Below are 26146 nucleotides of genomic sequence, written 5' to 3' on the forward strand. Positions count from 1 at the left end.
ATATTCATGGATAGTATTCTCAAGTCAAGAATTCAAATTTGAAGATACTTAGGGATTTTAAAATCTTATAATTAAATAAATAATGAGTTGGAAATATTTTTGTGAGAAGAATTCTCTAAGACATAATATGTTGTTATTATGTGGTGTGAATAGCAATGGAATTTGTAATATCACCGACTAGAAGAAGCATGCTGTGAAATTCAAACATTCATTTAATTGTGCTATAGTTGCTTTCCTTCTAATGAAGGAAACACTTCTGAAGTCAAAGAAACTCTTTTAAGTCAAAGAACAATTTGAGAAAAGCATGAGTCTTGCACGGTGTAAAGCAGACCAAATTTCTAAGGGTGGGGGATCTTTGAATCCCATTCATATATTCCTACTTTATTTGGTAGCACTTCTTAAAGAAAATAAAATATTGAAAATCATTAAAAGTAATTCTTCATCAAAGAAAATATATAAATTTTATTTATAAATTAATTTTATAAAAGTAAATTAGATTTAAAATTACTTTTTAAGTTTTTCATGTAATATGAGAAAATATATTATTTTTAAAAAATATACATATACTAAGTATAGAACATTTACATTTTTTTATAAGAGAACCATGTACAATTTTAAAGCACTGTCTACGTTCTTATTCAATGATATACAACATATATATGTATGTATGTATGTATATATTAGAATTATTTTATAATAGAACATTACTAATCATGTCTGATTATATTAATAGATTACTACAACTAGCGGCTTTTTAGGACAATAGTATATTACGTATGAGAAGACATTTCTTGCATCGCATGGTTGGAAATAGGCACTACCAATAATAACTTTTTTTTTTTTTTTTAGCACTTGTTATCTTTTCACATTACTATTTTACCATTTTTTGGTTCCAAGAAGTATTCCATAAATATATTTCAATCAAATGATAGAATTTGTTTTCAATGTTTCACATAATAATTGCTTTTTAAAACATAAAATAATTATAACCGTAAAAATGAGGGACATTAATAAATAATTTCAGGAATATATATATATATATATATATATATATATATATATATATATATATATATATATATATATATATATATATATATATATATATATATAAATAAGTAAGGGGTTTGTTAACTTATATAATCTAGAGTGTTTCATTCTATATCTCTAAGATTTCATCCTGCATCTTCAAAAATTTCATTTTTAATCTTCTGACATCTCATCATTATCCTACATCTTTAACTTTATAAAAAAATTTATTTTTAATTTTAATAAATATATTTTTATTTTATTTTCTTTTTCTTGTTAAAAAGACTCTACACCACTTTAACAATAATTAAATTTAAAATTCTAATATTATTTAATATTATTTAATATTTTAATAATTATTAAAATATAATTTATATTATAACAATAGTTATATTAAAAATATAAAAATAAAATAATTAAAAAAAATTATATTAAATAAAATATTTAATATATTCAAATATATTAAATTATATTAATATATTAAATTAAATTAAATAATTATTAAAATTTAAATAATAAACAAAATTTTAAAACAATTATTTATCAAATAATAAATAAAATTATATTAAATAAAATATTTAAATCTATTAAATTATATTAAAATATTAAATTAAATTAAATAATTATTAAAATTTATATATAAAATAAAATTTTAAAAACCATTCTTTATCGATATGGATATCCGATTCATAACTTATCGGATATCTATATCCGATTAACAAATTTTTCAAAATTTTTTCTTTCTTAAACTTTAATAATTATTAAATTTAATTTAATATTTTAATATAATTTAATATATTTAATTATAATTTTAAGTATTATTTTTATTTTTATTTTTATTCTTATTTTAGTTATTATTTTTCAATTTTCTTAATAGAACTATTTTAAAAGTATAAATTATATTTTATTAATTATTAAAATATAAAAATATAATAAGTAATATTATAATTTTTATTTAAATTTAATATTTATTAAATTTTAAATAAAAAGCAAAAGTACTAACATATTTTATAGATTTTAATATATAAATAAGTTTTTTTAAATTTTCATTTTTATTTAAAATTTAATAATTATTTAATTTATTTTAATATTTTATTATAATTTAATATATTTGAATATATTAAATCAAATTTATTATTATTTATTATTATTATTATTATTATTATTTTTATTTTATTTTTATGTTTTTAATATAACTATTATAATAATATAGATTATATTTTAATAATTATTAAAATACAAAATTATTTTAAATAATATTTACGTTTTAAATTAAATTAAATTAAATTATTATTAAGATAGTGAAGATTGTTTTTAATAAAAAAAATAGAAAAATATTTATTAAAGTTAAAAATAAAGTTTTGAAAAAGTTGAAGGTGCTGGATGAGATGACAGAAGGTTAAAAATGAAATTTTTGAAAGTGTAAGATGAGATTTGGAGGTGTAGAATGAAACACTCTATAATCTAAAGTGTAATAAATTTTAGTTCACAAAATTTTTTTGTTAACTTATGCCCAACTATTTCTATTATATGCACCACCCAACTTTTTCTTTTCACCCTTCTAACTTTAACATAACTAACACAATGAAAATCTAAAACTAACCCATATACACCTTAATTTTTTAAATTTGTTCCTTTTAATTATTTTTCACATTTTTAATTGGTTGATGCATCTGTTATAACAATCAGTTTTTTTAATAATGTAATGCTCTTACTCTTCAATTACGTTTATGATATTTATGACAAAACTTAAAAAATCTGTCGTATGGTTTCGTTTCAACATCCCCTGAAGAGAAATCAATGTAACGGTTCTACATTAATCCTTAACAATTTAACGAATAACATTGGTCTATATTAAAAACATAATATAACTAGAGACCCTTAAAATATGAAAAAAAAAAATTTATATATATATATATATATGAATTTCAGTATATATTATGAAAAGATTTTAAATTCTTTTTTACATTGATATTATTTAATATTATGTAATCAAATTATTATAATTTTAATAATTTCATATTTTTCAGTTTTCTATTAAAAATAGTATAGTTTAATAAAATATTTAAATTTCTTTATAATTTTTCAAATAGACGGCCCCTAATGTAATCTAAATAAGAAGCGTAAATCGCTACCACTTCTATCAATCAAAATTATCAAAAATTTTGTAATAATAAAATTATCAATTTATGCCTTAAATATATGCCTTAAATATATGAAAAATTCAAATTAATTCTCTTTTAGCCTGTTAGAGGTTAAAAAGAATTACATGATATACTCGAAAACTTTTTAAACAAGATTTAAATATCTAAACCGGCTTTGCATTACAAATTTAAGAACAAAAGCTATTATTTTCATTAAACTAATTTCCACATTTTTTTAACACAAAAGCTCCTTAAATAATGGAAGAATTGTAACCTATCTTTTATAAAATTAAAAATTTATAATTTACATTTTTTTAATTTAAAAGTATAATTACAAATCCCTATGTACAACTAAATGGGCTATTGTATTGTAGAACATAGTATGAAAAGGATAAATCATATTCAGCTGTACGTCAAAATCAAAACCAAACTACTAAAACAATAATTCAATTTAGTTATAAGTCAATTCCCACAACAAATAACAGAAAAAAAAAGGAGATTATGTAATATAAAAAATAACGAAATGACAGTTTACAAAAATATTAGACAAGCAGCTCAATAAATTAAAAGATTTAGATATATGTTTAATAATTAAAAGCTTATCAAACCAAATGTAATGAAAAGTAAAAAAAAAATTAGCCGAAAATACTCAACATCATCAAGCCCAGAAAGGGAAAAACTTCAAATGTTGTAACGTAATGGATCGAAATCCCACTGAATCCAATCTTAAAAACATGGTACTGATGGCAGAGGCGGAACGTTAAAAAAGCACAAACACGATAATAGCATAATGCATAATAGATTAAGTAAACAAGTATTCCGCAAGCAATTTATGGATACAAAAGACGGGTCCCATAAAATTTAATGTGATCAAGCAAACAAAGGGAAAAGGAAAAGGAAAAGGCGAAACGCAAGACGATGATGATGATAAGTATGATAAGATTACAAAAGGAAAGGATAGACTTCTCAACTGTATCCCATTTGCTGCTGCTGCTGCTGAGGAGGTTGGTAACCAGGATACCCCGGATAACTGCCATACACGTTGGGATCCTGACCAGCAGGAGCATAACCATAGTTTTCATAACCTTGTGCATACCCATAGTATCCACCACTTCCATTCCACTGGTTTGGATCTGCCTGAGCCTGATAAACAAACATTCATCCAGCCTCATTTTACCATTTATCACCAACTTATGGAAAACAAACACACAGATTTAACACTGTACAATTACCTGTTTGTTTGAAGGACTGCGTCCCCATGACAGACGAACATTTTGTCCACCCAGTAGTGTCCCATTTAGCATCCGAAGTGCCTCTTCAGCACAGTTCCTGATGTATCAAAATTAAAGAACTGTCAAAGATCTGCCCAGCCTATAAAATGCCACAACACGTTGAACTTTTAATTTAAAATCGGATAAGATATGTTTACCTGTCAGCGAATTGGACAAAACCGCATCGCTTGCCTGCTGGAATCTTCACATGAACTAATTCTCCATACTGGCTAAAAACTTGTCTCAAATGATCATCGCTGACATTAGCGTCCAAATTGCCCACAAAAATCTGCAATTAAAACTTAAGTCACAAAAATGTCCAAAAAATAAAGCAGTTTCAATATTGCGAAGAAGTACGCACAGTTGTATTATTAGGATCATTCTCGTTCTGTGTGCCTTGAGCTTGAGAATTCTGATATGATGCTGCATGTTCAAAATAAAAGTGAAGTAAAATAACGAATTATACCCCCCAATTAGACGGAAACAGTTCATGGGAAAAGGACACCGAAAACGAAGTACAACAAAACAGTGCAAACATGTACCAAATAATATCAAATAAATAAGGGTGCAACTTGTTGATAAAAGATTCTATGTACGAGCAGCTTATAGCATGCAAATATTTAGTACGCAATCTACGGAGAAACAAATTAAGACAAATGATCCCTTTCAAGGCACCACAAATCTACAAATAAGATAAGATAAAAGTACGCACAATAAAACAAAGTTAAAAATAGACAATAAATACATCAGCTAACTAGATAATATATAGATAATAATAAAGCAAGGTTGACAACAACTTAAATTCGTCAATATAAATGTAATAATCAGAAAATTTTAACCGTGCATATAAATTGAAGTAAATTCAACAAAAAAGTTGTCATATATACAGCAACAATTGCAGACAACTACGGCTAAAGATTATAGGTCATGGCACCTTCCAATCCCAAAATATCTAATTTAAAATGACAAAAATTGCAACTAAGTTAAATATACTGGTCCAGGAAAGATAAAAAATACTTAATTCAAGTTGACAAGAAAAAAGAAATAAAGTGAAGAGGCATAGGATAAGAATAAAAAGTTATATAATACAATCATAGTCAACAGACCTTTAACTCAATCGTCCTTGCAGTCCTATATAAACTTTATAGCAATTGAGAAAATAAGATGTAAATAACAAGGGTTTGAAAGAGTGTGCTAACTGAAAGGAATGAGCAATATAAAGTAAACTACAACTTCAATTGCATGGCATCGCACTTTTAGAATTTGGGAACAGCTGAATGGGTACAGAACCTATCATCATGAAAATATGAAAGTACACGACAACACAAACATTACCAGCCAGCAAGTGTAGTTTAGGAAAAAAACAAAGTATTAAACACTTGCCCTCAACATTTTTTTCCTATTAGACTAGAGATCGGAAACTGAAATTAATCGACATACGATGGAAGAAAAGATGAAATTACCAAACACAACTAGGTGTTTTTTGGAAAAAGGGAATGTTACAAACGAAAGTAAAAGATGTACTTCGTATGACAAAGTAATTGGAGAAAATTAAATGAGCAAAGATTAAGAACGGAGGGGTGAAAATTAAGAAACTAGAAAAGTTGCAAATGTAACTGGGGTAAATTCAACCAACAAATGGAAAAGAACTTGAAATTGTAGGCGAAAAAGAAAATGCCAACGAAAATAACTGGCAAAACATAAACGGGTAACTGACCTAAGCAAGGACATGCACTAAAATGGTAACCATTTCAGCTGAAATCAGTTCCAGGCTCCGGGATGACAGAGCCTCTTGACACCCTGCTTTGAGACAATAGGAGTTCTATATAAGATTTTATTATTATATATAATTTATTTAGCCCAAATTTTGAAAGGAAATAGCAGGAAGAAATGAGTTGCGGCTGAAATCTTCAAGTGAGTAACAGAGAAAGATATAAATTGATAAAATTTGGCATACACCACCGAAGATATTTAGACACATACAGCATTACATTCAATCAGTATCACTCATATATTGGGGACAGCTCAAATTTCCTTCACACAGATGCAAGAGATATTAATATTAGCAGAAAAAAAAATCAAAACAGCATACATAAAAGATACAGACCTTTCGGCTGAGTAGCAGGGGTTTTGTTACTGGCTGGCCCAATTCTCATGGGTCTAGTTGAGCAAAGAACCCCTTGCATCTCAGTCATAGCCCTCACTTGTTCACTCTCATCCGCAAACCTAACAAAGCCATAACCCTTGGTCCGACCAGTTAGCCTATCAATAACAACTTTTGCACCCTTCACGGAATTGAAACGAGCCCTAAATGTCTCTTGGAGCAAGTAATCAGTAACATCTGCAGCCAAGTCGCCAACAAATATTGTGTAATCAGGAGAATCATCATGTCGCCTTTCACCAGCACTAAAACTTGCCCAATTCAACCTGAAACTCTGCCCCCCATTTGGCATAATAGCCCCATTATATGTTTGAAGGATTCTCTCGGCTGAAGCACGACTGTTAAATTCAATGAACCCGTAACCTTCTGATTGACTGGTTTGCTTATTTCGAATCACTTTGACAGATGTAACCTACGATCCAATAAAATCAGACTTCAATATCACAAAAAAGACTCACTCATCTAAATTAATACAAAATTCAAAGAAAAAGGTACAGCCAAAATAGGACCGTAAAAAAAATCAAAGTAAGCCATAAACAAATATTACAAATAAATCCGAATTTGAACCTCCAGTGCCACAAAACTCAGACTATTGTATATCATTCTGCATGCAAATTCAATTAAAAAAAACTTATACTCAAAAGCACACGAAAACATTCCCTTTTAATGCTAAAAAGAAAGGGAAACTAACACAAATCAAGAAACAAAATCGACCTAAATGTCACAAAAACAACCCTCCTGCGCGTAAATCATTACAAAATTCAAACTAGAAGGCATAAAACCTTTAAAAACGTAAAAGTAATCAAAATTAACATCGAGAGAGAAAAAAACCTAATATTATGTGAAAAAGAACAAGCAAAAGCAACACAAACTACAACCAAGTTAAGAAAACAAAAGGGTTATTATACCTCTCCGGTCGGTGCAAAGCAGGTGTAGAGATAGTTTTCATCCATCCAGTACTGCAAATCGCCGATCCACAGGGTCCGGACCTCGTCAACGCTGGCTGGCTGCTGCTGCGACGAAGGCTGGGCGGAGGGGGCCCACATGGGCGGAGGCGCCTGGGGCTGCGGCGGCATCATGACGTAGGGTTGCTGCTGCGGCGGCGGCTGCTGCTGATACTGTTGCGGTGGCTGCTGCCCCATGGTGGGAGGAGCCATGCCGAGTCCTGGCTGCTGCATCATCTCGGCACCAACAAATCAGAAATTCTAGAGGGAGAAAAAGAAAGAGCGAGAGTGAATGGGGCAAACTGAGAGAGAGAGAATAAGTGAATGGGTCTCGATCCCCTTTAAAGCAAACTCAAACCCTAACCCTAAAAAGAGAGGGTGCGGTATCGAACCAATCAGTGATTTTGGATGGCGTGATGGGCACTACGTTTTGTTTTTCTCAATAATAAATAATAATTTAAAACATTTGATTGATTTTATCGGTTCCTGATTAGGTGGGAGACTTTGATTGGCTGGCTTGTGTAACCCTGAACCAAAGCGTATCTCCAGATTTTTTTTTTTGGTCAGTAATTATTTGTTTTGATTTACTATATTTACTGGAATAAATATTTATCTGTACATATATAATTAATATTTGTAATCTGTAACAGATAACTATTTTTTAACGTAAAATTAAAAGTTAATTTATGATAAATGATTTAATTGTGATGTAATTTGATTATTTATTTTAAGAATTACGAATTAATTTTTTGGAAAAATATAAATAGACTATGAAAGATGGCTTCTTAAGTTGAAAAGGAAAAAGATCAAGTATCTTGAGAAGAGATTAAATATATAAATCTTTATTCATCTACGAATATTACTTTCTTAAGCATATATCTTTTTCAATCTATTTTTATATTTATTTTTAAATTTAACTGATAATTTTTAAAAGAGATATAATTTATTTCTTTTTTTTCTCTCACACTATATATATATATATATATATATATATATATATATATATATATATATATATATATATGTGTGTGTGTGTGTGTGTGGGGTGCCGGGGGTATGTATATATAATATTATAATAAATTTGAAATATTAATTATTATATCCAAATTGCAAATATAAATTAAAACATACAAAATGTTTGTTCATAAAAATAGGTTATAATATAACAACTCATAATTCACATGACAAAACTGGGATGAAAATATATTAATAATACAATTTAATAGATTTCTAACTATGCAAATAAGTGTTATTGTGTTGTGATCATATATAAGTTGTACTAAATATAGTGATTTTATAAATAAAAATATTTTAAATTATAGGTGAAATATACTATATGTTAAAATTATTTGATGTCAAAATTATTGTCTTTAACTCAATATATTTTATTGTCTTCAACTCAAAATTATTTCGTAATTAAAGCATAAGTAAAAAATATTTGATGTCAAAATTAACTTAATATTTAAAATAAGCTTGTTAATATATATAATTGGAAAGAACAAATATATAAATAGTAACGTAAAGAATACAATTATTATCAAAATGATATTGATCACATCAAAATGATATATATATATATATATTAAGATTTTGGTTTTTTTGGATGAGATGAAAAGTGGATGAGTGACAAAATAAAAGAAAAAGAAAAGTGATGTCATTATAAAGTATAACCAGTTAATTATGGATCACGTAACACAAACATTTCTCTTTGAAATAAACATGACCACTTTTAAGGTTGTGTAGCTACAATAAACTAGTCGAACAGTTAATCAATAATAACTAAAAATTAATATTAACCAATTAAGGGCAAAAACATGACTAATGTCGAATGAGCTTTAATTAGGTGATTACTAATCTCAAACTTCATTCTGAGATCTATAAATACAAGTTTTAGATAAAGACATGAAGAGGTAAGTGACGACATTTAATGTGAATTGACTGCTTGAATAGTTTAGTCTTTATTAACTTTGACATCAGATTATCTTATGTAGGTAAACTTCAAGTGTAAATGGACGAACAGTTAGGATGAATGGTGACATAAGGATAATCTTTCTTTTTTGTTTTTTTTATCTTTTCTTTTACTTGAGCAAATTCCACACCATAGTTTAAATTTCATTTTCATATAATAAAATCATCAATGTTACTCTGTTTGAGGTCATTTCTTACCATTTAACGAATATGCTAATTTGTTACATATTTTTTAAATTGAAAACTTAATTGAGATAACTTAACACGAAAAGTCTCCATTGAGATTATTGCATAAATATAAGAAGCATCCGAAAATTTTAACCTAAAATATATTATAAATAGGATATAAATTTATATTTATAAATATGTTAAATATTAAATAAAAATATTTACTTATCTATAAACAATTTTTCAAAAATAAAAACGATGAAGAGAGAACCCAACTTACAATGGATTACAAATGAGCTTATAATCACTCTTTATTGTTAAATTTAATTTTTTAATGGAGTTATTAAATCCTTTCAAGATTAACAAAAACTATATATTTTTCAAGAGATTTAACTTCAACTCGTTATTAAAGATGTTATCTCACTCCAATTGTAAAATATATAAAAAAAAAAGATTGTATTTTATTCTAATTAATTAAATGCAAAACCTATTTATATTGTTTGTTCCTAAAATTAATCTACGACCAAAGCCAGGCAAACAAAGAAGAGTAATGTGATTGGTTAGTCAATCCCACGCCCTTTTTTCATGTGTTCCATTGTACTTTCAATATATTTTAAAAAAGTTTTTAAAAAATATCTAGATCTACAGTGAATACAGAATAGTAAAAAAGAGATCAGCAGAGAATCTAGACTGACTGTTGCTTCTTTTTGGTCTTCAAATGGCTTCTTCTTTTATCTTTTATCTTCTTCTGTCACATTGAAAATCATCACACCTTTTCTTGGTTTCTCACTCCCAGTTAAATCTTTTGATCCCTTTACCCAGTTCTTTGTAACCAGAAATTACAATGGCTCAAACGGTTGAAGAATGGTAGAAGCAGATGCCCGTTATCACGCGCTCATGTCTCACAGCTCCAGTTGTCACCACCATCGGCTGCTCCCTTGATGTAAAAACACCTTTCTTCCAACTCTCACTTTTAGGGTTTCCAATTCCTTTTCTGCTTATCAATTCGCGTCTAACTTGGGCTTTCCGTTTTAGAATTGTCGTATTTCACTTGTTTTCGCTTTGAAAATGAAATCAGAACCATTGTCTAATTTTAAGTGCTGAAAGTTGACTGATTTAGTTTCACTAGAGTGAATAGTGGGCATAAAAAGGAAAAGAATCTGAGCATTTGGGGAGACAATGGATTTGCATCTGAAGAGTCTGTTCAACAGATTTCAGGAGCAGTTTGGGTCTGGTCCTGGTCTTGGTCCTGGATCTGGGACTTGCATGATGAGAGTGGATGGCATTGCTCCAAATTTCATTAAATCTGTATACAAAGCTTCCGCGGCTTTGTATAGAACTGAACCGTGGAAGAGGCTACGACCGGGTCACTTCTTTGGCATCCGGGTTGGGAAAGATTCGGATTGGGCTGGCAAGAAACAACCTTTTCCATGTGTTCAGTTCATTGGAGGGGATGGAGGGGATGTTGGATTCTACATGTTTAGGTCAGAGAACGATGCTAAGAAAATGTTAGGGTCTAGAGAGACCATTCACGTTCCAAATGTCGAGGTTCTGAGGGTGACATACGAAGTGGAGAATTTGATGTTCCCTTCCAATCGGAAGATGATCAAGTCTTTGTCATTGGAAGCATCGGGGTCAGATCGATTTCCTGTTATTGATGTTGCTCGATGCACGCCTTCTGGGGATCTTCGATTTAGAAATCCAACCATCGAAGAGCTTAGGTTTGTGTATGCATTCATGAAAGCCATTTCCCTGGTGCACTCTTTACTTCAAGTTGACAGGGAAAGTGGTCCAAAGTATTCCACAGTGGTGTCTTTTGAACCTTTTATAGAGACTGTTGATGTTCAATGGCCTCCAGATGTAGCCAAGGGGGGTTATGACCTTGTTGCTGTTACTATTTCCCACCCGCCGGGTCAGGCATATGAAGAAAGATCTAGTAGTGCTAGTGCTGGCTCTACTCCCACCAAGTATGTTGAACCACCTATGGAAGACACTTTCAATGACACAAAAGCATACTCAGGTGCTGGCTTGAGACAGTGTGCAATGTGTGAGAAAGAAGTGCACGGAGAACAGTCACTTTGCTGTGGGCGGTGTAGAGCAGTTGTTTACTGCAGTTCAATTTGCCAGAAGCAGCATTGGAACGGCACGCATAAAAGTATGTGTGGACTTTACAAGGCCATGATGGAGAGGGAAGAAGAGCTGGCTATAATGATTTTCTTGTTCCCATGTTCTGCTGACCAGCCTTGTAAGTGGCTTGAATCATTAGGAATCCACCAGAAGGGTATGTGGAGAAGAAAATGCAGTTGCTATTCACATTGCCCTTTTGGTCTCCTTCCTGTGAAAGGTGGGCTGCAGGAACTATGGGGTGGAATTGACGAATTTGAATACCCTCATGATTCTCCGTTTAATAACCACTTCATCTCAAGTCCATTTCTTCTCTCTGGTTGGTCCGAGTACTACAACCTTCGCTCACTTCCATTGTCAAGTCCAATCGCCGACATTCTCTCGCATCCATTGACTGTGTATCACATACTAACTACTCTTAATATAAGTTCAAAGAACCTTATATTGAAAGGGAAAGAGGTGATTGTCCACTACCTTGGACCTGAAGGTGAGTTGGATTGGATGCCAGCATTTGCAGAAGTAGGACACTTGCTTAATGGACTGGGCAATGTACAAATAGTGATGGTGGGACCAGAAGTGCCTACAAATTTGTCAGGTACAACCTCAGGAATAGGTAGCAGAGTTAGAGTGAATCTTGTAAGGGGTGTTTATCAGGTGGAAGCCTCATACCTACCTTCTCCACATGTTGTCATTGCTCTAAATTCTAGATTAGATAGCTATTCTAGTTGGGGTGGAGCTATTGATTTAATCAAATCACTGGGGGTCCCTGCTTTCTTCACTGATCAATCTGAACTTTCATGTGTAAATGCTAAGCAAGTCCTTCGTAACGCTGGATTGCACATTACGCATCCGGTTACTCCAAATCCTTTCCGGTCCCCTGTGAAAAATCTCACTGCTTCTTTCAATCTTCCTTCATACAGCAATGGTTTTGTCTTTGGGGTGAATACTTGAATGCAGTCTTAGAAATTCAAAAAACAAGTGCCTATCTATTGTCATTGTCACGCATTCTAAGATTGCAGCCAGCTTCAAATTTTTTGTGCTGTCATGCAATTTGTTGACAGCACAACAAACTAGAAAATCCTTCTAAAATTTGTTGAATTATGTATATTGATTCTGTTTGGTATCTTGCGTCTCGAGTGGGCTGAGTTCTTTGGTTGTTTTCCTGTTATCACATTGAAGTCTGTATCAGTTGTTTTGGTATATTAATATGATTGTGTTCAACTCCTTGTGACCAAGTTGTTCTGGAAAGAAATAAAGCAATGTCGGAAGAGTTATCCAATGAAATTCATGTTTATATTGCATCAACTGTATGTGTTTGCCGTTCTTAACTTTAGTTTTACCAATAAATATAAAACTAAGTACCCATTTTGGTTGTTACCAATGCAAATGGTCATTTGTAGTTGATTTGAAATTGTAGAGCATGTACCTTTTGTTGTAATAGAATTGGGATGCTTAGTAACTAACGGCACGTTGCCATGATTGGAGCTGTTTTTTGTTTATGGTATGGCTTTTTAGAGACTGTTACCAATGAAGAGCATTGGTAAATTTGAAGATAAATGATTTTGATGATGCTGAAAGATGATACATTGTTATAGTTGTTTTAAAAGCAATTTGTAGATTATAAATGTATTAGGAAAAGTCTTAAACGTGTAATACTTAGAAAAATTTGTATTTTTAGAACTGCTACGCATTTAATCGATTATTAGAAGCTATAATCGATTATCCTGAGCCCTTCTGAAAAACCTCGTTGCTCTGGAATAATCGATTATTACTCCAAATAATCGATTATCACTAGTTCTGATGAGAACTGCCAAAGTCTCTGGAATAATCGATTATTCCTCAGGATAATTGATTATCACTCTTTGAAAACCCTGTAACGGACTCGAATAATCGATTATCACTAACAATAATCGATTATCTGCGGCAGTTATAATTCATCTTTGCGAACTCAGACCAGTTGGCTATATAGGTGAGTTCCAAAACTCTTAGAAATAACTTTGAGCTTTTGAGAATACTGAGGAAGTTCCATAAGCTAGTTCATTGCACTGCCTAGTCTCGTGAAAAGGAGAAGTTCTTGCTTTGTGAGTCAAAGGTCGGAGCGATTCTCTTCGAGTTGGCAACGCTACTGTTCTTCCGGTTCGTTGGTCGAAGGAAGAACTGTTCTGCACTGTTCCGGAGTCGAAGGAAAGTGTAGATTGCTTGCTTCCATTTCGTTGGTCGAAGGAAGGTTTTATATTTATGTTTTTATTCACTCTTAATTGTATTTTGTTGAAACTGATTTTTAGTGAAATCGTTAATCACTTTTTATAGTGATTAACAACTGGACGTAGATTCTTTTGAATCGAACCAGGATAAAAATCCATTGTGTCAACTTTTCTATTCCTTACACTCATTACTGTTTTATGCACATCAAGTGTTTGTTAAATTTTCTCTAAGAAAATTGATTTTCTAAAAACGGACCATCATAACTTGATTTGTGACCGTAACACGCTTTTCGAGTATTTTATTCCGCTGCGCAACTCTATAACGGTACCGATTGTTCCCACAATTGGTATCAGAGCTTGCTTTGATATTCTTTCAAACTTTTGCGAAAATGGCCAGTCATCAAAATCAAGTATATGCTGAGGGTGCATCCATCAACAAACCACCTCTTTTTACTGGTGATAACTATGCATTCTGGAAAGTCAGAATGGAAATTTTTATGGGGTCTGTTGACAGAGGCATCTGGGAAGCTGTGCTAAATGGTCCCTATATTCCTAAAAGAACTGTTGATGGTGTAGAAGAAGAAAAACCATACTTTATCTGGACTCTTGAGGAAAATAGAAGAGCCCAATTTGACATTAAGGCTCGTAATATTATTTCATTTGTTGTAGTACTTGATGAATTTTATAGAATTTCAGTGTGTAAGACATCACAGGAAATGTGGGAGGTCCTCAGAGTCACACATGAGGGTACAGACGACGTGAAATGTGCAAGGAAGAATACACTCATTCAAGAATATGAGATGTTCAGAATGCAATCTGGAGAAACAATATCTGATGTTCAGAAGCGTTTCACTCACATTGTGAACCACCTGACAAGTTTGGGTAAGACTTTTGACACTGACGAATTGAATGTGAAAATTTTGAAATCATTAGACAGGTCTTGGCAACCAAAGGTGACTGCCATCTCGGAGTCTCAAAACCTCACTCAGATGTCAACGGCGATTCTCTTTGGAAAGCTTCGTGAGCATGAGCTTGAGCTAAGAAGATTAACTACATAAGAGGATCAAGGCAAAAGAAAGACGCTTGCCTTCAAGTCTGAAATCTCAAAAGGAAAAAGTTCTAAGAGAATTGAGGATGATGATTCCGATAACGATGAGGGAAAACATGAGTCTTATGATTAAGAAGTTTGCTAAATTTATGAAAGCAAAGGGAAAAGACAAATACCATGGAGAAAGGAAAGAAAATCGATGATCTCCATCAAGCATTAAATGTTATGGATGTGGAGAAAGAGGTCATGTGAAGACTGACTGTCCTAAGAATAGGAAAAGTGAAGAAAAGAAAGAAAGAAAGTTTCCAAAGAAGAAGAAAGCTTACATAGCTTGGGAAGACAATGCTTCTAGTTCTTCAAGTTCAAGCGAATCAAATGAAGAAGCAAACTTGTGCTTAATGGCAGACTTAGAAGATGTAGGAAGCCAAGTAAGTGATTCTAGCTTAGAGTCAAGTGATGAGTTTGACTTACAAAAGACATTTCTTGATTTGTTAAATGAATTTGAAAAACTTGATGTTGCTCATAAAAAGCTAAAGAAAGAGTATAATGAATTGAATTTGAGGTATGAAAAAGCACTAGATGATGAAGTTGTTTTGAGAAACAAAGTTAGTAATTTGGAAACTAAATTATCTGAATTTGATACTGTTGTACAACCTGCTGAATGTCTATCGTGTAAAAGTCATATGTTTGATATTGACATTCTTGAGAATTTACTTGCAAAGGCAAATAAGTCTAAGTCACATGCCAAAACAAACTTTGAGAGAAGCAATGCTAGAAGTGGAAACACACATCTACACAAAAAATATAAAGTGATAAGAACTCGTAGAGTTTGGGTAAAAAAAGGAACTCTTGTGAAAAATAAAGTGTATGAGGCTTGTTGTTTTTACTGCATGAAACTTGGTCACACCTCAAACAAATGCAACATCAAACATTTTGGTGTTCCAAATGGTAAATATGCATGGGTTAAAATTGTAAAATGATGTATATTTGCATAAACTAACCCCAAGGACCCATAATAAGATTGGGGACCTAAAGTCTTGCTCAAATTTGTTTTGTAGGAACTTACTAAGTCAAAGAAGTCACTGTGGTATCTTGACAGTGGTTGTTCAAGACACATGACCGGTGACAAGAAAAGGTTTATTTCTTTTGAGAAAAAGAAGCAAGGATTTGTGACCTATGGAGATAACAACAAAGATGATTATCAAATCATTGGAACCAAGTGGGTGTTTAGAACCAAGTGGGTGTTTAGAAACAAGCTTGATGAAGATGGAAACATCACCAAGAACAAAGCCAGGTTAGTTGCAAAAGGCTACTGTCAAGAGGAAGGTATCGACTATGATGAAACTTACGCCCCAGTAGCCAGGTTAGAAGCAATTAGATTGTTACTTGCTTATGCATCCTTGATGAAGTTTAAATTGTATCAAATGGATGTGAAAAGTGCATTTTTAAATGGTTTCATTAAAGAAGAGGTATACGTTAGTCAACCTCTTGGTTTTGAGGATTTTAAATATCCTAATCATGTTTATAAGTTGAAAAAGGCCTTGTATGGTCTCAAACAGGCACCTAGATCTTGGTATGAAAGACTTAGTACTTTCTTGATTGAAAATGACTTCTCTAGAGGAAAGGTTGATTCAACCTTGTTTATTAAAAAAGTAGAAAACATATCTTGATTGTTCAAGTATACGTAGATGATATCATTTTTGGGTCTACAAATGATTCATTGTGTGAGGGATTTGCACAAATAATGCAAGGTGAATTTGAAATGTCTATGATGGGTGAGCTTAACTTCTTCTTAGGACTGCAAATAAAGCAAATAGATGGGGGAACTTTTGTCTCCCAAACTAAATATTGTAGAGAAGTGCTTAAGAAGTTTGGTATGGATACTTGTAAAGAGGCCAACACACCTATGGCAACGTCTTGCTATTTAGATAAGGATGAATCTGGTGAAGGAGTAAATGAAACCATGTTTAGAGGAATGATAGGATCCTTACTTTATCTAACTGCTAGTAGACCAGACATTATGCAAAGTGTGTGTGTGTGCTAGGTACCAAGCTAATCCTAAAGAATCTCATCTAATTGCTGTCAAACGGATTTTGAAATACCTTAAAGGCACTCCATCTTTTGGACTTTGGTATCCTTCTGATGCTTTACCTAGTTTGATAGGTTATTCTGATGCAGATTATGGTGGCTGTAAAATTGATAGGAAAAGTACTAGTGGAACATGTCATTTTCTGGGCTGTTCTTTAGTGTCTTGGCATTCAAAGAAACAAGCTTGTGTAGCCTTGTCTACCACTGAAGCTGAATACATTGCTGCTGGAAATTGTTGTGCCCAAATTTTATGGATGAAACAACAACTGGAGGATTTTGATATCTTCCTTGATCACATTCCTCTGAAATGTGATAATACTAGTGCTATCAACCTAACTAAAAACCCCATAATGCACTCAAGAACTAAGCACATTGAAATTAGACATCATTTCTTAAGAGACCACATTCAAAAAGGAGATTGCCAAATTGAATACATTGACACTTTACATCAATTGGCTGATATCTTCACTAAAGCACTACCTAAAGATAGATTCTATGAGCTTAGAAGAGAGTTAGGAGTGTTAGATATGTCCTAAATTCAAAAATTGTAAAATTTTCTCAATTCTGGTACGATCAGCGCTTTTAATCGATTATCATAGGATAATAATCGATTATTTTTAGCTTTGGCAAAAACCCCTATTCGCAGATAATCGATTATACCATCGAATAATCGATTATTTTTATCTTTAGCAAAAACTCCTATTCGCAGATAATCGATTATACCATTGAATAATCGATTATTCATATTCAAACCCAAAACTGGACATTCATGTGAAGATAATCGATTATCTTCATACATAATCGATTATTACACAATTTCTGGAAAGTGACTTATGAGCAGATAATCGATTATCACTAACAATAATCGATTATTACGCGATCTGTTTCAAAAATATAGCCGTTACAGTGAATCCTAACGGCTGGAAACGGTCATAAACGGCTAGTTTCTCCATTTTTCTTATAAATAGCCCCCTATAATCGATTATTACTCACTTCTTTGTACCCAGAAACCTGCTGCACCCAAATCTGAACCAAATCTCTCCTCTTTCTTCTTTCCTTCTAAAGTTTCTTTTGTGCCCACTTCTCTCATGGCTGATTCAAGAAGAACTCGAAGGAGGACTGCTGGTGTTTCTTCCTCTCGCTCCCGCAATGTTCGTCCTGCTTCCATTGAAGGTTGGATTTCAGATGAGGAGCAACATGGTGACTATGTTCATTTCTGGCAAGAACGCCGAATCATGGCGGTAAAGTTCATCCGTCTCGACTTTTATCATTATTATGGCTTTCAATTTCCAGATCTGTTTCGTGCTCAAGGACTTACTCATCTAGTGGAGCAAAAGGGGTGCATCTACCCTGATCTTATCCGTGTCTTCTACTTCAATATGCGTTATCATGACGGCATCATCACAACAAAAGTGAAAGGTGTCCCTATAATTCTGGATGATGACATATGGACAAATGTTGCACAACTCACACTATGGGATGATGCTGTCAAAGCCCATCTTGGAGTTCCGGACTTCAATCGTCTCCTTGCCTTTCAATCTTTTTTGCGCCATCCTGAACAACAAATCAATCGTCGACAACTGCTTGTGGGTGGATTCAAGGTTGAAGAAAGGATGATTCATTACTTAATTGTATGGATCCTATGTCCTCGTGCCACTAACCATGCTCAATGCTCGGAGCAAGATCTTCTACTACTATATGGGCTTTTAAATCACATCCACATTGATTGGCCAGCCCTCATCTCCGACACAATGGTAAAGGCCAAGAAATATTCTTCTTATCATTTTCCATATGCACTTCTCATCTCTCGAATTTTAGAATACAAAGGTGTAAGTGTGGACGGCGAACTCACTACCTCCATTCAAGCCATTGGCACTGAAATTGGTGAGACCACATTTCGCCAAATGGGTTTTGTTGCTCGTGGCCGTGTGATAATTCACAAGGATGATGATCACCACGAAAATGTCAACGACGATATGGACGCCCATATGGTTGATCCAGTCCAAACTGCTACCTCTGCTGATGCTGGTCCTTCTCACATGCCTTCAACTTCATCCCTGACTATGGAGGAGCATTTTGCAAACCTGTCAAAACAACTGGAGGATATGCGTCTCTTTCAACAAACTCACTTTGAACAAATATATGAGTGGCAACACAATCATGAAGAATTTGTGATCGACCAGTTCAATGACCTTGATACTCGCATTGGAAACATTGAAAATCACTTTAATCTCCAACCTCCAGAGAGACCACCAAGTCCTGAATTTTAGCTTTAGGATTTTATGCTTACTGTGCTTTCATGTTTGTTTGTTTTGAATTCCTAGGATGTTTTATCATGATCATGTTTTGCTTTATGTTCCCTTGTAATCTTTAATGTTTTCCTGAATAAAATGATCTATTGTTTTAGTACATACCCTGTTTAATTAAGGGGGAGCTCATCTTAAGGGGGAGCATTATCACTCTTTTTGCTTCTGATCAAAAAGGGGGAGAAATATGTGCAGTTACTACTAACTCCTACTGTTGTCTATCAGTTTGTATCTTTTGCAGATAACCCAAAGTGCTTTTAAAAAGTGATTTTTGATCATCATCAAAAAGGGGGAGATTGTTACCAATGAAGAGCATTGGTAAATTTGAAGATAAATGATTTTGATGATGCTGAAAGATGATACATTGTTATAGTTGTTTTAAAAGCAATTTGTAGATTATAAATGCATTAGGAAAAGCCTTAAACGTGTAATACTTAGAAAAATTTGTATTTTTAGAACTGCTATGCATTTAATCGATTATTAGAAGCTATAATCGATTATCCTGAGCCCTTCTGAAAAACCTCGTTGCTCTGGAATAATCGATTATTACTCCAAATAATCGATTATCACTAGTTCTGATGAGAACTGCCAAAGTCTCTGGAATAATCGATTATTCCTCAGGATAATCGATTATCACTCTTTGAAAACCCTGTAACGGACTCGAATAATCGATTATCACTAACAATAATCGATTATCTGCGGCAGTTATAATTCATCTTTGCGAACTCAGACCAATTGGCTATATATGTGAGTTCCAAAACTCTTAGAAATAACTTTGAGCTTTTGAGAATACAATGTGATCTGAGGAAGTTCCATAAGCTAGTTCATTGCACTGCCTAGTCTCGTGAAAAGGAGAAGCTCTTGCTTTGTGAGTCAAAGGTCGGAGCGATTCTTTTCGAGTTGGCAGTTCTTCCGGTTCGTTGGTCGAAGGAAGAACTGTTCTGCACTGTTCCGGAGTCGAAGGAAAGTGTAGATTGCTTGCTTCCATTTCGTTGGTCGAAGGAAGGTTTTATATTTATGTTTTTATTCACTCTTAATTGTATTTTGTTGAAACTGATTTTTAGTGAAATCGTTAATCACTTTTTATAGTGATTAACAACTGGACGTAGATTCTTTTGAATCGAACCAGGATAAAAATCCATTGTGTCAACTTTTCTATTCCTTACACTCATTACTGTTTTATGCACATCAAGTGTTTGTTAAATTTTCTCTAAGAAAATTGATTTTCTAAAAACGGACCATCATAACTTGATTTGTGACCGTAACACGCTTTTCGAGTATTTTATTCCGCTGCGCAACTCTATAACGGTACCGATTGTTCCCACAGAGACCACAGAGACCACAGAGATCTCAGAGCATCAAAAGAGTTGTTCTCATCTGCCTTAGAATTTGAATTCTTTAGAAAGCAATTAAAGAAAAATATAAATTTTAAGAAAATATTGATTTTCCATTGAATAATTAGATAGTGGATTTTAAGATGGGAATCAGATTACAAATTTGATTTAAATTTACAAAGTTAATTTATAAAACGGGATTTATACCAACTTACTCTTGTCTAATATTATTGAACTTATTTCTTATTGAATTTAGTACGTAGATCACTTGCGTAATCACTCGATGGATCTATAATACTATTAACTCAAAATTAATTTAAAATTTAACTGAATTCTATAAAATTAGAATAAATGTGTACTTTATTTCTTTAAGTGGATGATATCTTTAGTTAAAGCAAAATTTCCAGCAAAGCCCACTAAAAACTAATTTATTTTCTCTGTTTATTATAGATTTAAGAATTTAATTTGTTTAAAAATGGAAAAGTAAGAAGTGTTCTTCCATTATACAGATTAAGGATTCAAAGTTCTATACGTTTAAGAAGTGAGGCGGATATAAGTGAATCACGTATTACAAGTTGTTGTATGGTTACAACTATATTAAATTGTTTTATGGCTCAGACTGAAATAAAAGATCTAAGAGTCTTGACAATTTCAATCAGTGAATGACCCACATATTTTTTTTATTGTTAAGTTTAATTAATTAATATAAATATGCATTAGAATTCAATGAAACTATATCATTATATACACGTTGGATACTGTTAACTACAGTATAATTGAGAATGAAAACTCTAATCAATATACATAAGGATCGACTTAAAGTAATTGAATCACTTTATGAGTACTGCATAATCATTCTTTTACGTCTTGATTATGCTGGAAAGGTGCATGAAATCAAAACCTCTTTCATTTTTGCTCTCCCCTCCTTTTCTTTCATTTAGTATTATTTTTCAGGCTACACAAGATTTCACTCAATCCATATGAGTGAATATCTTTTTATATGATATTTTTTTCTTTAAGTATGTTATATTATTGTTTTCACAATATTTTAAGTCGTTTAGCAAGACAAATTAATTGTTCTGATACTATTAATAAAATTTATTTTTAGAAACAATACATTAAAAAAGGATTATATATATATATATATATACGATTTCAGTTGATACTATACTTTTCATCTAAAATTTTAATTAATTTAGATTTGTAGATTTTTTTTAATCTGAAAGGCAGTGATCAGACAGAGTCTGACAAGTTGAATTCATGATTCCAACTTGCCCACGTATCTGTAAAAATAAACCAACCAAGTCCTATATATCCTTTTTGACCAACAGCACAAAAGCCAAATCAACTGGAAAAGGAAACTCCAAATTCCCTCACAATGGAATTCCCAGCATCTCACTCCCTTCCCTGGCAATACTGCATCTCTTCTCACCTTCTCTTTCCCTACAATTTCACCCCTCAAAACTATGTCCACTGGACAGAAACCCCTCAGTCTCACATTTTTTCAGCTGACATCCCTGGTAAGCACCTTAATTACCCGTGCCAAAACAATACTAAATAAACTCCTTTCCCTTACTCGTGTGTTCCTTTTCTTTCTTTCCAATTATGGTAAAGGATTTTTATATTACTGAATATAAACAAATTTATTTAACTTTTCAAAAGGAGTTCTATCAGAGGAAATGCACACTTACCACCAAGAAGGAAGCAGAAATTCTGACAAAAACTCTAGTATCAGAATCTGTGGTCACAATTTCTTTCTGGGTGCCTCGAGTGTATGTTTCCTTTGACAATTTCCGAGGCACACCAACAATGTTTTGTAATAGGTTATAGGTGAAAATTAAATTCTTTTGGCTTTTCTCATAATTTGCATCAAGATATTTGAACTGGTTTGTTTATTTGATGTTTGGTTGTCATGGTAGGTGTGAGAAAAGAGGAGCTGAGAGTGGAGGTTGAGGATTCAAGGTACCTCATAATCAGAACTGAAGCAGTGGATGAATCCACAGAACCTGCAAGGAAGTTTGAGAGGAAGTTTAGGCTACCTGGGAGGGTTGATCTCGATGGCATCTCTGCTAGGTATGAAGATGGAGTTTTAACTGTTACAGTTCCGAGATCAATTAGAAGAGGTTTCTACATCGACCCTGCTGATGTGTCTGAGAATTTGGAAGTTCTAGCCAAAGCAGCTTGAATGAATGAATGAATGAAGAAGGGTTCTTGTTCTAATTAGGAAGCTATACTGTTTAGTGCATGTGATTGGTTTCTTCTTGATGAAACATTGGTTATGTTGGTTTTGCATGATTTAGGCCATATTCCTCTTATCTCAGTGGCTATTGTGTACAAAAATGGTGTGAGTTATGATCCATTTGTTCTCTGTTGTTTTCAAATGTGACAACCAAGATTTTAAGTCGCAGATATTTAGCTATCTTTTATATCAAACTTACGACACGTTCCTACTTGACCTAACTTAGAAAAAGATAGATTGGACACTAAATGTTACTCCAAAGTGTTTGTGTTGTGGATAACTAATAACAGAAAAGATCTTGCCACAAATCCAAACAGGCCCAAGTGGAGGCAGATATTTTTGGGTCCCCTAATCGATATTGTATCTTTATCAAGTTGTATTGTGAGGAAACTGTGGAATATGTTCATGTCCCACTCCCACTGGGAAAAGAATCACATCCACGTGATCAGACTGAGCATCAAAGCAAATGAAGTAGGAGCATTTAAGTACAACTTGTCTTAATATATGGCGACATAATAAAACACTTATGACTCAAATCATGTCTTGATAAACAAATGTTTTCCAGCTGCATGTTGCCAACTTACCTCCTCAGACTGAAAGACCACATGAATCATTAACATCATGACATAGGTTTTCTTCATTCATTGTTTGCCCGTCAATAGTAACGGTTAAGATTTATGCTATACTAGTAATTCTACCCATCAATGGGGACGTTGTTTTCTCTGTGTCCGGTAGCATGCTTTTCTTTTTCAAGTTTTTCTTGTTGAATTACAGATTTATTTCTTCCACTGTTATTATTATAGCTAATATAACATCCCAAAATATAGTCATAAACCATGTTATAATAGTCAGAAAATAATATAATAAAATAATTATAGACTAGTAAATAAAGTATTAACTTTACAGTTATCCAAAATAACTATAAAATTTAAAACTTTATATACAAGCGAGTATTTCAAAATTTATCACCAAAATAAACATTTTAACTACACTAAGCAGCTGCATCCTCGCCCTCCAAAGCTTGCTCCATAAGCACTTCATCTCCCTCTGCTCACACCCAAAGGATGATCATTGCAAAGAAAGAACACTAAACATACAAAACACAATCACAAGCAAAAGGGTAAGCTAGATATAAAAGAATTCATACAATTACCTAAGATACAACCTACTCAAGATTTAATCAAACAAGATAAATCATCTCAAACATACTAACTGTTATAACCTAGACTTGACTGTCCGGACTTAGAATGAATACCGAACTATGACGGGTTGTGCACTTGTGGTGGCCTCTATTGCTTTGCAAAGCCATTGCCATGGGTTTCACCCTACCACACACACAAGGTTAGTCCGTTACCGCGTAATAGGCCTTACACTAGGACCTCCCACTACTCTCACCACATGAATCAATTATCTCTATGTGAGAATGAAAGATCATTAGAGTGTTAGGATAACCCCCAATACTAAGCTCACTGTATTCATTCTACACATACTTGTATCTCATCGAGAGATTCCACTTTGAAACTCACTTATACCACATTGAAATCATACTTTCCTTCACTATGAATTCCAATTCATACCTTTGATACTCGTATAATTCAATACACATTCATACATAACATTAAATGAATTAGATCATCATTCAAACCACTTAAGAATAAAGAAGGAAAGAACAAACTAGACTTGAACCATTCGCTCAGCGTACCCTCTCGCATAGCGAATCTAAAAGTTTCTCGCACAGCGACTCAAACATGTTGTGCGAATAAACTTCTAGTGGCACCAGACCTCAACCCCTCGCATAGCGCCCCAACTCGCTATGCGAAAGTTTAAACAGTGGCCCAAACCCCCATACACTCACTATGCGTCCCCTTTCGCTATTCGAATTAATTTGGCAATGACCCCAGACCACAACCAGTCGCTCAACGAAATGATTAGCTGTGCGAATCGTCAGATAGAGAGCAACTCGCCACAACCATTCGCACAACGCATCTTTTCGTTGTGCGAATGCTCAAACAAAGACCACTCACCCTGGCCACTCGCTGTGCGAATTCATTCGCTCAGCGAGTCTGCATAATTCTACATCACGAAATTCTGCAGAATTATGCAACTCAAACCCCTCTTACCAATTCTAACTATTTTCCCAATTTCTAACACTCATAAATTGTGTTATATACCTAATTAGACTTGACTAAATGTTTCTAAACCTTCCTATTGTCATTCTAAAGTGTTTATGAACCAATTCCTACTTCAAAACCGCTAAAATCACAACCTATAGACCCAAAATCAAATTTACCACTTTTAACACACTTTTGACCAGTTTAAGGGCTCAAACCAGTCACATTTGACTTAACAAAGCTGCTCAAACACACCAATTAAACTTCTAACACAACTTCTCAATATCACTATTCTACTTCCTCACAAATAACTTAAAACAAATATAGATCATCTCAAATTAAAACTAAACACCTTCCTAACAGATTTCTAACCTTTCATATTGCCAATTACCGATCCTACAACAACCAATCATGTTTAATTACAGAGACCATCAATTTGCACATATTCAAGTTACACATCACATACATCTTAAAACCAAAATCAGTTCAACCAATTCAACATTTACAATTTATCATGCATATACTACCAACAACTAATTCAAAACAAATCTAGCTTCCCTTACCTCAGAAAACACTGCACGGCTCAAAGAAACCCCGACATTTGCTAGCACCACAAGAAAACTCTAGAAAATCCTACAAATCACAGATTTGTGATAGGAAACCATCATTAGAACCTAAATTAAGTAAAGAATCAAGAAAGAGAGACCAAATTCTCATGCAAAGACAAATTTTCTTTGCACGTTACAGATCCAAGAAAAAGCTAGAAAAAGGGAACAAATCTTACCGGCTCAAAATGAGAAATTGATCGGTAGGAATTGTAACCCTCGACGTTTGGATCACCTAGGCACTTCGTGATCGTCAAACAAAGGATCCAAGCGTGAGAAAATCTAGAGAGATCTGAGAGAAAGGAAATGAAACCATGTTTTAAAGAGATAAAATGTATTTAGATAATGAACCTATCTTTAGAAATTTCTATTTATATTATAAAATTATTTTAAAATAAAATG

At 32.8% G+C, this 26146-nt stretch overlaps 3 protein-coding genes across 7 annotated transcripts; 2 read left to right on the plus strand and 1 right to left on the minus strand.

Annotated features, from left to right (window-relative positions):
• Positions 1-3951: 3951 nt before the first annotated feature.
• Positions 3952-7955, minus strand: LOC108343198 (polyadenylate-binding protein RBP45). Of its 3 annotated transcripts, XM_017581311.2 has the most exons (6): positions 7514-7955; positions 6552-7017; positions 4806-4867; positions 4603-4733; positions 4406-4502; positions 3952-4316 (listed from the first exon to the last, which is right to left on the minus strand). In XM_017581311.2, the coding sequence occupies exons 1-6, from the start codon at positions 7784-7786 to the stop codon at positions 4140-4142; spliced, it is 1206 nt and encodes a 401-aa protein (XP_017436800.1). In that variant the 5' UTR covers positions 7787-7955; the 3' UTR covers positions 3952-4139. The 3 variants fall into 3 exon arrangements, 2 of the variants coding, with proteins under 2 accessions (XP_017436800.1, XP_017436801.1); XR_001833472.2 differs by lacking the exons at positions 3952-4316; positions 4406-4502 and adding an exon at positions 6162-6244 and having other exon boundaries at positions 4657-4733; positions 7514-7954; XM_017581312.2 differs by lacking the exons at positions 3952-4316; positions 4406-4502 and having other exon boundaries at positions 4599-4733; positions 7514-7954.
• Positions 7956-10394: 2439 nt separating this feature from the next.
• On the plus strand, positions 10395-13272 carry LOC108343600 (uncharacterized). Of its 3 annotated transcripts, none has more exons than XM_052879409.1 (2): positions 10395-10628; positions 10815-13272. In XM_052879409.1, the coding sequence occupies exon 2, from the start codon at positions 10865-10867 to the stop codon at positions 12758-12760; it is 1896 nt and encodes a 631-aa protein (XP_052735369.1). In that variant the 5' UTR covers positions 10395-10628; positions 10815-10864; the 3' UTR covers positions 12761-13272. The 3 variants fall into 3 exon arrangements, with proteins under 3 accessions (XP_052735369.1, XP_052735370.1, XP_052735371.1); XM_052879410.1 differs by having other exon boundaries at positions 10824-13272; XM_052879411.1 differs by having other exon boundaries at positions 10897-13272.
• Positions 13273-22108: 8836 nt separating this feature from the next.
• Positions 22109-23167, plus strand: LOC108342469 (15.4 kDa class V heat shock protein). The gene is made up of 2 exons (XM_017580251.2): positions 22109-22309; positions 22709-23167. The coding sequence occupies exons 1-2, from the start codon at positions 22168-22170 to the stop codon at positions 22972-22974; spliced, it is 408 nt and encodes a 135-aa protein (XP_017435740.2). The 5' UTR covers positions 22109-22167; the 3' UTR covers positions 22975-23167.
• The last annotated feature ends 2979 nt before the right edge of the window (positions 23168-26146 follow it).

The sequence above is a fragment of the Vigna angularis genome, chromosome 6 (assembly GCF_016808095.1).
Source record: "Vigna angularis cultivar LongXiaoDou No.4 chromosome 6, ASM1680809v1, whole genome shotgun sequence".
In the NCBI taxonomy this organism is placed as follows: Eukaryota; Viridiplantae; Streptophyta; class Magnoliopsida; order Fabales; family Fabaceae; genus Vigna; species Vigna angularis.

What these genes read in the sequence shown, in the direction of transcription:
- LOC108343600 (XM_052879409.1), top strand. Translation starts at nt 10,865, where the DNA reads ATGGATTTGCATCTGAAGAGTCTGTTCAACAGATTTCAGGAGCAGTTT.
- LOC108342469 (XM_017580251.2), top strand. Translation starts at nt 22,168, where the DNA reads ATGGAATTCCCAGCATCTCACTCCCTTCCCTGGCAATACTGCATCTCT. An exon ending in TTTTTCAGCTGACATCCCTG is followed by an intron (nt 22,310 to 22,708) that starts GTAAGCACCTTA and finishes TTGTCATGGTAG; the next exon opens with GTGTGAGAAAAGAGGAGCTG.
- LOC108343198 (XM_017581311.2), bottom strand. Translation starts at nt 7,786, where the DNA reads ATGATGCAGCAGCCAGGACTCGGCATGGCTCCTCCCACCATGGGGCAG. An exon ending in TTTGTCCAATTCGCTGACAG is followed by an intron (nt 4,503 to 4,602) that starts GTAAACATATCT and finishes TTGATACATCAG; the next exon opens with GAACTGTGCTGAAGAGGCAC. An exon ending in GCAGTCCTTCAAACAAACAG is followed by an intron (nt 4,317 to 4,405) that starts GTAATTGTACAG and finishes TTTGTTTATCAG; the next exon opens with GCTCAGGCAGATCCAAACCA.